This window comes from Hippocampus comes, unplaced genomic scaffold, assembly GCF_001891065.2.
Source record: "Hippocampus comes isolate QL1 unplaced genomic scaffold, H_comes_QL1_v1.1 scaffold174, whole genome shotgun sequence".
Lineage (NCBI taxonomy): Eukaryota > Metazoa > Chordata > Actinopteri > Syngnathiformes > Syngnathidae > Hippocampus > Hippocampus comes.
The window spans coordinates 9,487,321-9,500,551 of NW_017805983.1; the positions used below are offsets into that span (position 1 = coordinate 9,487,321).

The following is a 13,231-nucleotide window of genomic DNA, read 5'->3' on the forward strand; positions in this document are numbered from 1 at the left end:
TACATCGACCAGCCACATTTTAACCATCTGCACAATTTCATCATATCCAGCACGAGACCTGGATCTCATATTCCTTGTCTGACTGTGCAGAGGTCATAATGATCAGTTTTAAATGAGAGGCAGTCATCAATTACATCTTTTTAAAATACTTAAAATAATAAGTGGAAAAAACACAACAAAATAATTACTTTGGTAAATATTGTACTTTATTATTGTTATTATTTTTATTATTATTGTTATTATTATTTTTTTTAGCAAGACTGCGTCTTTCAGCCTTCCCATACAAGGAAAGATTAATGAAAAAAGCTGTCGCCACAGAGGAACAGAGCAGTTTCTCCGTCTTAGTATTAATTCGGCATCTCAATTACATAACTCATAATGAACATAAATGAATTTGGTGATGTTAACTCTAACAGCAAAATTGAATTAATGTTATCATCATTAGATAATCAGAGTGTGCCATTTTAGAGAGACAATGAATAAATGGCTTTGGCTGGAATTTGCAGGTCTAAATGAATTCGATGTGCTCTTCTTTTTTCTATGGCAAGTTTTTGTGGCGGGCGCACAATGGCAGGGATTTGAATAAAACGAACGCTATGCTAATCATATTCTCGCTGCGACACGTCAGTGTGGTTGTTCGTACCATTGTTCTTCTGCTGCAGCATATTTGCAACATGTGTCAATTATGCCAAAGACGGTTAATTTGATGAGTCTATGGTCTGGCACGCTGCAGATGTGACCAAAGCAAGCTTTCTATGCAGAACACTGCCCTTTTTTTTTGTCTTGTTGTTTTTTTTTTTTTGCCCCTGCCATGATCACTCTTTGCCGTACCTCATTGTTCAAAAAAATTGTTCATGTAGGATGGACTAGTGGTTAGCGTTTACCTCAAAGTTAGTCAGCTTCTGCGGTTTTTGGATCTCGTTTTGGCCCTACGATGTGTGGACGATGCATGTTCCCAAAAGGACTCTTCAGGTATTCTTCTCACATTCCCAAAACCAACAAGTCATGTTGGATTCATTAAAGACTCTAAATTGTCTGTCGAGGCCCTATTTTCATGCTCAGCACAAGTCATCCCCCCGCACCACCCACACACACACACACACACGCACGCACACACACACACACACACACACACACACACACACACACACACACCCACACACACACACACACACACACACACACACACACACACACACACACACACACACACACACACACACACACACCAGTTGTGCCATCATGCACACACACACACACACCAGTTGTGCCATGATATAGGGATTCTTGTAAAAATATAATAAAAATAGTCATCATCATAATAATAATAATGTATTCGATTAATCAGTTTCAACAATGATTCAGAGTGTTTGAGGCATGCTGATGTCATATTTATGAATGAAATCCAATGACATCCACCAGACATATCAGCGGCCTGCAGAAACTGTCTGTTCGCGCCTGAATCAGATCCACCAAAATCACGTTCACCACCCGTGTTGCAACTTAGGTCCGGTCTAAACTCTCGTCTACTTCCTGTCACCAAATTGTCAGCTGACATAAATATTTACATTGTTGTTTCACGTTAAAAAGCTATTTGATGGCTGCTCTCAATTGAAATGATATCAACTAAATGTTGAGTTTTTATTTCAGATAATGCATTGTCAGCGCCTGACCCCGATCCTCTTAAAGATGCCCTCGGGCACCATTGAGTCAGTAGTCAAGACTTTGCCGAGATCTTGCTTGCTTGTGGCCTTGTGGCCTGACAACCCCCTGAGGTGTGTCTGCTATTTGTACTGAAAGCTTGGGGGAACACTCGCGGCTCTCTTTTTAAGTGGAGCTGTGGCAACTGACCCCCAAGAGAAGTCCATAGAGCCTCCAAGACCGTGACAGCTTGGCTCCACTTCATTATCTCCCCATTTATTCACTGGACTCCGAACCAGTCTTGTCCTGGATCTTCAAACAGAACCCAAAGAGGCTGACTTGACATTACATTTCCCAATATTGCAATAGAGGATGCATTTGATCTTACATAACATCAACTTTTCCTTTTACAGGGTTTCTCTATGTGCGGGTCAGTCAAAACCCTTCCTTGGTGCACAAAAAAAAAAAAAAGTGGGGCACTGTGTACAGCTTTCTTTAGTTTGCCAAGGAAGAAAAAAAAACATGCACATGAGGTATAAAATTGCAAATACAACCAAATGGTTTGTTTCCTGCAGTTAGCATAAGACTCTGCATTGTTTCAGTCTTTTATTGTATTGTACCTATTTAAAGTTATTAATTAATGTTTCTTTGTCTTGGTTGTATAGTAAAAATCACACCTAAGAAGGTGTGATTTTTACTATATGGACAACACTTTTTATTCAACTGAAAAAAAAAAAAGCTGTTGCCACAGAGTAACAGAGCACGTTCTCAGTATTCATTCTGTATCTCAATTTTATAACTTCAAATGAATTTGGTAACGTTAACTCGAACATTGAATTAATGTTGTCATCATTAGGTAATCAGAGTGTGCCATTTTCGAGAAACAATGAATTAATAGCTTTGGCTGGAATTTGCAGCTCTAAATGAATTTGATGTGGTCTTTTTTTTTCAATGGCGAGTTTTTGTCGCGGCACAGAGTGGCAGGGATTTGAATAAAATGAACGCCATACTAATCATATTCTCACTGTGATACGTCAGCGTGCTTGTTCATACCATTGTTATTCTGCTGCAGCCCATTTGCAAAGTGCGTGTGAAACTGCATGGCGCTTCCTAATAAGGCCAATCATAGGTTGAGCTTGTCTATCGGCTCTTGAGCGTCATTCTCACTATAATCTCTGCTTCCTATTATAATTTGAAAAGAGGACCCTTCCTCCCTCTTCTCCTACCCCATCCACCAGGCTGTCAAACTTTGTGCTAAGGAGCCGTGGCTTTTCTACTCTAGGCGACAATAGAGTTTATACTCGCAAATGATTCCAAACGGATGATCGTGATGTTCTCCAAATCGCTGCCTATATGCACTTTTACGTGTTTCATGGCAAACAGGTACCAGGAAAACGATCGTGCTCTTTATGACTGATTTATGGGACTGGTTATTTATTATCATTATTTTTATCATATTAATTGTGATTATGATTCTGATCATTATGATTATTTTTACCAGAAGTGTGAAAGCACTTTTTTATGTTTATTATAGTTTGTTTTTATTGATTTATTTTTACTGTTCTTTGCCATATTTGCTTTGTAATATTTGGTTTGTTTGCTTTTTACAGTAGATTAAAAGTAGCTAAACTTTTTTAATCTCTAATCTCTATTTTCAAAATGATTTTACAATTGTATTAATTCTTGGGCGATATTTCTCCTCTCTGTTTCAAGTTCATTGCGACATTCATTTTGGCCATGTACTTATTCAACCATACATTGCTTTGTCATTACCCCTAAACTTTTTATTTCAATTCTACACTGCATTAAAATTTCTAACCTTTCACCAAAAGTCAGATAATGAGCAAAAAAGGGCTGAGGACAGAGCCTTGAGGAACACTAGTTCAAGCGTGGAATGACTGGGATTTAAAGCAGTCTTGGGATGTATCTGAGACTCCAGTAAGGCTCTGAATGAGAATGACATGGTGGATGAACCAAATGTAAAATCATTTACATACCGTCCATCAATTATCACCTCAGTTGAATTGCTTGCTCATTTCTTTTTTTCTTTTTTTTGGGGGGGGGGGGGTAATATCGTAAATGAAGAATGACAGCACAAAGTAACCGGGAATGTGAATGTTTTTGAACAGGCAGTCGAATGGATGAAGTGTCGGATGTGGAGTCGGAGCCTGACCTCCCCCTCAAGAGGAAGCAGCGCAGAAGTCGTACCACGTTTACAGCCGAGCAGCTGGAAGAACTGGAGAAGGCTTTCGAAAGAACCCATTACCCTGACATTTACACCAGAGAAGAGCTGGCCCAAATGACTAAACTCACTGAGGCGCGAGTGCAGGTAATACATAGACATGTCAACATGTTTAAAAGTCCTTGGCCGAGCATGACCTTGAGTTCCGAGTTGCTCCATGTTCATAATGCTCTACATGCTAATTAATTACATTAATTACATACATAATTGAGGCACTGTGTGTCTATACAGTGCATGCCCTGTGACTGACGGGAAACTCTGCTCACCAATTAACCAAGGCAGAAAAGAACTCAAAATAATTTATGGAAAAAACAAAACAAAAACACGAAAGGTAAAAAAATGGAGGCCACGCCAAGAACAACCTCGAGAAATAAATAGTAGCGAACGTTTTTGGATTTTTTTTCGATTGGTTGGAAAATGTGCTTGATGACACTGATCCTGTCCTGTTCTTGAATATTATGGTGCAGGTGTGGTTCAGCAATCGCAGGGCCAGATGGCGAAAACAAGCAGGAGCCAGTCAGCTCACGGCTTTCAACCATCTGTTGCCTAGCGGATTTCCGCCAACAGGGATGCCAACACTTCCTACATACCAACTGGCAGACTCCAGCTACCCGAGCAATATTTTGTCCCAAGGTAGAGCAGTACTTTTTATCTTCTTTGAATGTATGGCTTATAAATTGGAGTGAATCATTAGAACCTTCCAAGGAAGGGATTGGCTGGACGGTTGAGTGTCCTTACATTCCGAGATTCCGATGTTTTGTCAGGGACACCCTTATTGGCGCACCCATACAGTACAAAAGGTGGCTCATACAGAAGAGGGGGGTCAGGGTGAGAACGACAGTATAAACTGAGTATGCTGACATTGGAATCAGGCTCTAAGACATTGAAATGTCATTTTCTTGGTGAGAGGTGACTGAAGGGATTGAGCAATACCAATATACTGTCGTTGGGCTCTTGAGCACAAACACCTTCAATGGGGGTTCTTGTTCACCATTAAGGTTAAAATGGAGCAAATGGCTGTACAGTCACGATGGTGTCATTTGACTTTCCATAGCTGCATCTTTTTACAAATATTACCTTATTTGGGATCGCCTTGAAATATTATCGTTCTTAGATCCATTCCAAATCCATCTGATCGCTTAACAGTTGTTAGGTTTGATACATGATGATTTTGATCCTAAAGTGTTCAATCATTTTTTTAAGATTTCAAAAAGGTGAGAGACCCAAGAGACGCAAGACGAGGAAAAAAAAAACACATTTGTGTGCTTACTACTCTTACAGTGTGCGATGTACTTGTGACGTTGGCAAATTTAATGATAGAAAAAAATATTTGTTTACAATTATATGTAAATATATATATTGAACCCCCCCCAAAAAAAAGCAGTGAAACCTCTAACATGCATTTGCCAAAACTAAAAAAAAAAAAAAAACGTTTTAAATAAAACTGAGAAAAAAAAATCTGCAAATAGGTGTCCACATCTATATGGGCGTCTACCTTAATATAAGAAACATTTCTAAAATGTCCATTCCCCGCCCCATTTTCTTTTATTATTGGGGGAAATTAAGGGGTCACTTACAGTCTGGTTGCGGGCCAACATAATCTGTGAGCAGCGAGTGAAGCTAGTAAATCTACACGAGGTTAAGATCGAGAATGTGATTGGGTTAGTCGTCTGTCGAATCCTCTACACCGCACATGTAGCACTCAAATGGCAACAGCTACACCTGGAAGAGAAGTCGAACTAGACCAGTGATTCCCAACCACAGTGCTACAGCACTTTGGTGGGCCATGGGAGATCATCAGGTGTGACACAGCAAATGTCAATTATTAAACTAATAACCCATGGATCCATCTGTTGCCATTTGTACAACAGCATAACAACGTTGTGTTCAAATAAATACATTTCATACTAAGTCTATGATTATGATTATTTGTAAACACATACCTTTTGTGACATTTTTGGTGGTGGTGTTGAGTTTGACAGTTCATCAGGAATGAAAGTGCAGAAAGTGCAATTACAGGGCGTATTGTGTGAAGACTACTATATGGCTATGTCCTGTTATTTATCTTTTCAGACGGCGGCGGTACAGTTCACCGGCCCCAACCGTTACCCCCCTCCACTATTCACCAGAGTGGTCTATCCGGCAATGACAGCAGTTCCACCTATGGTCTAGCTTCGAATCGCCACAGCTTTTCTGGCTACTCCGACACCTTTATGACTTCTGCACCGAGCAGCCACGTCAACCCGGTCAGTGCTGGGCTTTCCCCGCAGGTAAATTTTACATGTCTATTTTTATACTTATGCATGAGGACGGCGGTGTGCATTTTGGCTTTTCTTTTGAACTCGTTATGTTAGGTCAGGTAAGGCTCAACACGGTCACTTTTTGTTTGGGTCTGTCTCCTAATGCAGATCCTTGCTGCAGACTCCACTGATTCCTGAGGTAATATCCAATTAAAAACCTCAAATGGGATATGCGGTAATTCAGGTTTGCTGTTACGGCAGTGTGACACAACAATTATGATGAGTCATTACTTCAAGCAATCCATTCGTGAAACCTGTACACTATTGTCCTATTCTTGTTGTTTGACAAAACTCATGGTTCAAAGTCCCTGCAAAATAAATGAATAAAAGCCGCTCCTCAAAATAAGAAAGTTGCTCTTCAGATCAAGTAATTGATTTGCAAAACTGCTCAGCAAAGAAAGCTAAAATAGTTTGAGCCTTAGAGACGTTTTTGATTTGCTGCACCTGGTAAAAAAAATATTGTGGGTTGTAACTAAAAAACAAAACAAACAAAAACACATAAAACACATCAAGCCTGAAAACTTTTCCACAGTGCAAAACAGAGCTCCACAAATTCCAGCAATTACTCGAACCACCCATTTATTTGATTTTCAGTTTTTATCTCATTTTCCCAAAGCTGCCAGACCTACATTCGTCCAATTTTCGTTGACAAGACAGGGGAGGTGAGGATTTCTGACAAAACAGGGATTTGCTGTTGTTGCGGGGAGTTGGGGGATAACAGAGGTGTCTTTACAGCATGTGTTTAATCGTTTTGTAGGGGCTTAATACTACAAAAAGAACACCACATGTATATCAAGAGACATGGCTCTCTTCATTTAGTAAAATCTCTATCCCTAAAGAACGCAGCCTTGGTTTACACTAGGGATTACCATGGAGGGGATGTGTGGTGCATTATATACTGTATATTGTCATGGTTATTGGTTTACTTGCGAGTAGCTTTGACTGCTGCATTACACTTGGCTATTAGGTTCCTTTTGACAATGAAATACAATTATTTCTCTTTGAGAATGCCACATTTGCTGTTCACCAGCTGATGATGTCACGGTATTTAACAATTATTTCACGTAGGAATTCCCAAATGTCAGGATCCAGAATGGCTCATGGATCAATTTTTATTTGAGTGCACTGTAACTGATCATCAAGCAAGCACACCATTCTTGGCAAAGGGCTTCTTGATTCAGATTTTTTATCATGAGTTCATGTCTTTTGTGTTCTTTGTCATTAGTTAAGGTGATGGTGGTAATACCCAAAGTATTTTATTAGGCAACCTCAATTTGCGAGCCGAGGTGTTGGTTAAATGAATTTGTTTGAGGAGCAACTACTTATTACATTGGTTCAGCTAGTGTAATGTTTAATAAATGGCTATTTGAGGCGTTGTAGAAATTGTTGTTATTTACAAAGCTTACTTTAAAATGCAGTTACGCTCTCCTTGATTCAACACTTGACAAAAATTCCCTCAAAAAGCCATTGCGTGTTGTCATCTATGGTATTTTCGACTGCTTATATGATACATATTTTAAAAGGCTGCACTACGCTGCTCATAACATGGGCATACTTGGAAGCTTATGGACCGTGAATGAGAGTTTTAACATGCAATTCTCATGTGGGAGAAATCAATAACACTCATTCATTTCCATTCCCTGACTATTCATCTGTCAATCGAGTTTACATTGCTCTTCATCCTTTCACCGCGTTCTTAAGCATTTACATGAGATAGTGGCACAGCACTGATTCCTTTTTTTGAATCGCACAGAAGCCATGGAGATCCTGAACACCTGACAGGCAGCGCACACAATTTTAAACAGCCATATTATATTTGAAATGTACGTCACACTCCACATTTGAACCTCCTCTTCATATATTCAAAGTGGGGGGAATGGATGTTTGCTTTCATGTGAAGGCTGCTGCCAATTCAAAGCATTGCAGAGAGGAAAACACTGCAATCCTCAGTGGGTAAACATTTCTTTAAACCTTCGCAATATAATGATTGCTTTCCTTTCACATGAAAAAAAAAAAGAACTCACATGAATTGGATGGACTATTTTCTAATCAGGTCACTGAAGGTGACATGATCACTTCCTACAGTGACCCCAAAACGTCAATGCGTTACACAAGAAAAGAAAGGGGGAAAAAATGAAGCGCTCATTTCGTCTCCAGTTTGTTGTGAGAAAAAGATTTAGTAGCCTGTACCGGAATGGAGAAGCTCTCTAGCTTGCTATTTGATGTTAGGCAGAGAGAGAGAGAGAGAGAGAGAGAGAGAAAGAGAGAGAGAGAGAGAGAGAGAGAGAGAGAGAGAGAGAGAGAGAAATGCTAGAAGAGAGTTGGTTTCAGTGTTGGGGGATCAGAGCTGCTTTGGTTCTGTGGCTGTGTGTCTTTGATCCATATCCCCAGGCCTGCCTGCCTCGCGAGCTCAGGCCTCTGCTCATGTTTCCAGACAACTGTCGGCCTGAGATAAGGTGGGCTGGGGGGATGCGCGGGTGCCTCTTCACACATATTACCCCCTCCCCCAGCATTCTCTCTCTCTCACACACACATATTTATATATAGTAGATGTAAAAATGGCCAAAGCTCCTGTAATTAGATTTTTGTAATGTAAAAAAAAGAAAGGATGATTTAAAACTTTTACCAATTACAAAAACATGCAAAAGTCAACTGAAAGAGGAGAACAAATAAATATACTGTACTCTCCCTCTCTCTCTAATATACTGTACTCTCTCTCTTACTCTCTCTCTTTCTCTCTCTCAAATCCAAATTATCCAAGTTAATTAAATCCAAATAAACATCAAATCATCAATAATGTCAAAACAATTGGCATATATATCTATATATATATATGGGGGGCACCACACACCTATTCCACCTGTTGCTGAGCGTAACCCTTAATTCATAATAAATATTCAAAAAAAATTTGAATCAACACAAAAAAGAAAGGTTTACGCACATCTCTGATGAAAAAAAAAATTGTAAAAAAATTGTTGACCAGTGTGAATAAGAAACAATCCCAATGACTTTTAATATAGGAATAATTATAATAATCAAAATATATAATCAAATGGCATACACTGGACTTAATAGTCCAACGAGAAGACTAAATGTTGCAATAAAATTAAAAGATGTGTATCAGTAGTTAACAGTCATATCATCCAGAATGTCTGTGTAATGTCCATTTATTCCACCGGCAATTTCGGGTGCATTTGATGTTTTGGTCCGAGGGTATACCGAAGACAAATACAAAACAACAAAAATACAATCTCCATTGGTATACAGCCCACATTTTACAGTGTGTGCTTGGAAGCTGAATGTCAATATTAGTCTCAGCTGCTATTAAAATTTGCGGCATTAAGCCCTTTGACTGGGCATACTGTCAAGTGGCAGACTCCAATGTCAACCAATCAAAAAGGATGAGCGTATATATTTAGACCATCATACTGGAAGGTTGTGAGATGTCGGCTAAAAAAAAAAATGCTGCTTGACTTCGGATAGAAGCTTAGCTGCCGCAAAATAAAAGATTCAGACCGAAAGAATTAAATTTAAGGAAGGTTGATCATTTCTCAACTTTTTTTTTTCCCTGACACAATTTTTCAAAAGAAACAATACATTGCTGAAGTTCATAATTGAAGTCTTCATAAATCCTTTTTTTTTTTTAAATCAGAATTTTAGAGTATCAAACTACACTTCGAGTCCCCATTCACCTTGGCAGTAGCCAAACGTGGTCTACCCCAAACATAATTTTGAATGATTCTGTATTGATAATAGTTTGGTAAATATAGACTGAGTTAGGAGTTACAATTTTGGAAATTTGTGACTGTACCATCTTTGGCAGGTTTTTAGACAAACAGATGAATAGAATAGCAGACCCACTGATTGGTCAGCTGGCACTCAGTATGTACATATATTTCTTGTTATTTTACATATTTTTTTAATTGTTTTTGAGACTCGCATGTTGGATCGAGAGAATTAAGATTATTGGGTTACACTACAGGCAGAATGGCGGTGTAATTGGGTCAGCACGCCACACAGTCAGTTCCGGCTTCATCGGCCATTCCATGTTCGGTTCCCCAAATATTGTAAATTGTGACTGTGAGTGTGAATGCTTGTTTGTTTATGAGTGCCCTGCGATTGGCTGACGATGAGTCCAGGGTGTACCCCACACACACTTTAACAATAAAGTTGTGCTTGACTTGACTTGACATGTTGCCCAGAGTCAGCAAAAATGTATTTTCTTTCTGTGTGTGAAATATGGTACATTTGAAAAAAAAAAAAAAAAAAAAAAAGTCAAATTACTGCAGAGCTTAGAAACAGGTGGTTGGTCAGCCATTGTAACCATGAGGCAGGTGTAATCAAGTCATTTGGTATCAAATACTGCCTCAAATAAAATAGGCACTTAACAGAATGTGTACGTTCAAACTCAAATAATCAAGGAAGGACAAAAACATTTGAAGTCCTGCGCTATTTACGGTCCGGCTGGTGCACGCCCATTTTCATGTCACCGTTGAGGTGCTAGGACACTTCTACGGAGGATACATCAGATGTTCCTTCATTTCAGTTAGCCGGTGAAACCCCCTCGATGCTGGATCTGCCCACCTCAATTAAAATTTAAGACAACTGAGACATTCCATAAAATGACGGCGTGAATACAACTTCCGGGCTGCGTTTCAATGTTAGTTAGGAGCTAGGAAATTAAGAGACTTGAGATGAGGTCCATGACAAGACACAAGTGGCTGTCGGCACCACATAGGATGATACAAGGGCTCACCTGTTTGGTCGTGTGACGTTCGTAAACTGAGCTATGATTGGTGGAGTCTTGAGCAACTGTGATGTCATTTTCGGTCAGCAGGAAGTAGTAAAATGGCCACCTCTTGTGGTGGATAAAATGGATGGGTTTCACTGCTTGAGTCACATTCCACCAAGGCAATATCAATTCGAATACCACGTCTAGACTAGTGGTTCTGTATAGAACATATTCGAAAGAAAACGTTTGACTTGTCTTCCCCTTTTAACAACATGGAATTTCATAAACATGACCTTAACACTGTCCACAATTTCGGTTGTACAATTGAGTTGAGTCCACTCATAAGTGGCCATTGAAGTCTCATTTGGGCTATTTTGATGCGCCGACCACATGAGCCTCTGCTTGTGTCTATTTGCAGGTGATGAGCATCCTGAGTAACCCGAATGGCGTTTCCTCCCAACCCCAACACGACTTCTCTGTGTCGCCGCTCCACAGCATGTTGGAAGCCCCTCCACCTAACGCCGCGTCAGCCCCCGGCAGCCAACGTTCGGTGGAGGCCTCCATTAAGACGGTGGACAGCCTTCCGTCCTCCCAGTCCTACTGTCCCCCAACGTACAGCACAACCAACTACAGCGTGGACCCCACTGTGGCTGCCGTGGGCTACCAGTACACTCAGTATGGCCAGAGTAAGTCCTGCTGGTGTCCTGGCTTAGCGTGATACTTGTCGCTTACTGCTCACGCTAAAGCGAGTGTTTGCTGACAGGATCTCAAAGAGCATTATACTTGATCCCTGTAGCATGGATGTGATGATTGTTGGTCACATGCACAGTAGGGCAAGCTACAAGAAAGTCAAACAAAAACGAAAATATCCCCAAAACCTTGATGGGCTGGAAAAAAAAGGTCATGACATTTTTGAAATCAGCATCCAAAATACATTTACATTTTACAGTAACCTCTAAATGGGGTGTCAATAAAACAGCATCCTCGGGGAGGGCAGAATCACATAACATCACACGCTTGCTGCACAAGCAAAATGGTAAATTCACAGCATTGGGAACTTGCTAACTCCTTTCCGCAAATTAATTGCTTATCTTCAATTCTAACGTTTTTAAGGTTGTGAGAAGCCAAAATGGCAATCACGGTGAAATTTCATTTCATTGCCCAGCACTACAACAATGCTACCTTTGTCTAAATGACTCACTTCAACATAGTTCCTTGGCACCAAGATGCCTCAAGTTGGCTGCAAAGCAATACTTTGTACTTTCATTGTGTGCGAGTCAACAACAAGGGTTTCCACTGCACACCTTTGATTTGTTTGCAAAATATAGAAGTGGATATACAGTACAGGGCTCGATAGCAATTACAGATGCTGAAAAATGGCAGTGAACTGGAGCAGCTGTTAACAATCACTTGCAGCAGAATCCTCACAGAATGTTATCGGTTCACCCACATTAGTCACTTGATTTTGCTCGACATTTGCAGCAGATTCAAACAAGGTGCTTTTAAAGTGATGCCACTTTGAGTGATACGATCCTTTCAGGGATGCAAACGTTTTGGCTGAGGCCTTCCATCGACCCCCACTTCCTCTTCCTGCAAAACTAACTTTACTTCTGGCATTTCACTCTTGCTCTAATTCAAAAAAAGCACCCGACAGATTAAAGAACATACCCCACTGTCAAAATAGCTGCGGTGTGTGCGCCCGCGCATGTTTGTGTGTCGCTCGATAGGCTCCACCTTGGACACAGAGGAGTCTCGGTGTGACTGCTCAGCAGGGGTTTAAGGTGTAAATCTGTCTGACGGGGGGGGGGCTTCACATGGAAGGCCTCACTAAACCGTAGAGGTTCCCAAAGTGCTCCTGGATGACAGACTTGCCCGCCCATAGATGCTCTTCTTCCTCCTTGTGTGACACTTTCCTTTTTTTGTGTACTCCACGCGCAGAAGCATCCTAACGGACACGCGCTCCTTATCCGCACACAAACACACCGCGTCATGTCACGTTGCTGTCAACACCCTTCTCTCTCTCTCTCATCATTTCAAAAAAGAGGAGCCATCAGCAACTCGACAGGGGCGGAGCCACATGTGAGAAATGTGCTGAGCATTAATGCCGGCTTTGCTTATTATTATGGGCCTTTTGTCAGTCTGTCTGTCTGTCTGTCTGTCTGGCATGCTGTCTTCTTATCGCTCACTTTGAATCATGTAAACAAAACAAAATGGGGAGGTGCCGCTGAATGTTTGCACACAAAAATCCACCCCACTCACGTTACAACACAATCAAGCGAATATGTTTATGCCGGTCTGTTTAACACATGCTTGTTT

At 40.5% G+C, this 13,231-nt stretch overlaps 1 protein-coding gene across 3 annotated transcripts in view; it reads left to right on the forward strand.

Moving 5' to 3' along the window:
* Positions 1-13,231, forward strand: part of LOC109528230 (paired box protein Pax-7-like) — a 29,658-nt gene that overhangs the window by 14,787 nt on the left and 1,640 nt on the right. For 2 of the 3 annotated variants that reach the window (XM_019890591.1, XM_019890592.1), the window contains exons 5-8: positions 3,771-3,970; positions 4,351-4,516; positions 5,957-6,153; positions 11,334-11,601. In XM_019890591.1, the coding sequence (XP_019746150.1) occupies positions 3,771-3,970; positions 4,351-4,516; positions 5,957-6,153; positions 11,334-11,601 (831 nt within the window). The remainder of the gene's footprint in view (positions 1-3,770; positions 3,971-4,350; positions 4,517-5,956; positions 6,154-11,333; positions 11,602-13,231) is intronic. The other variant, XM_019890593.1, reaches the window with a different exon arrangement.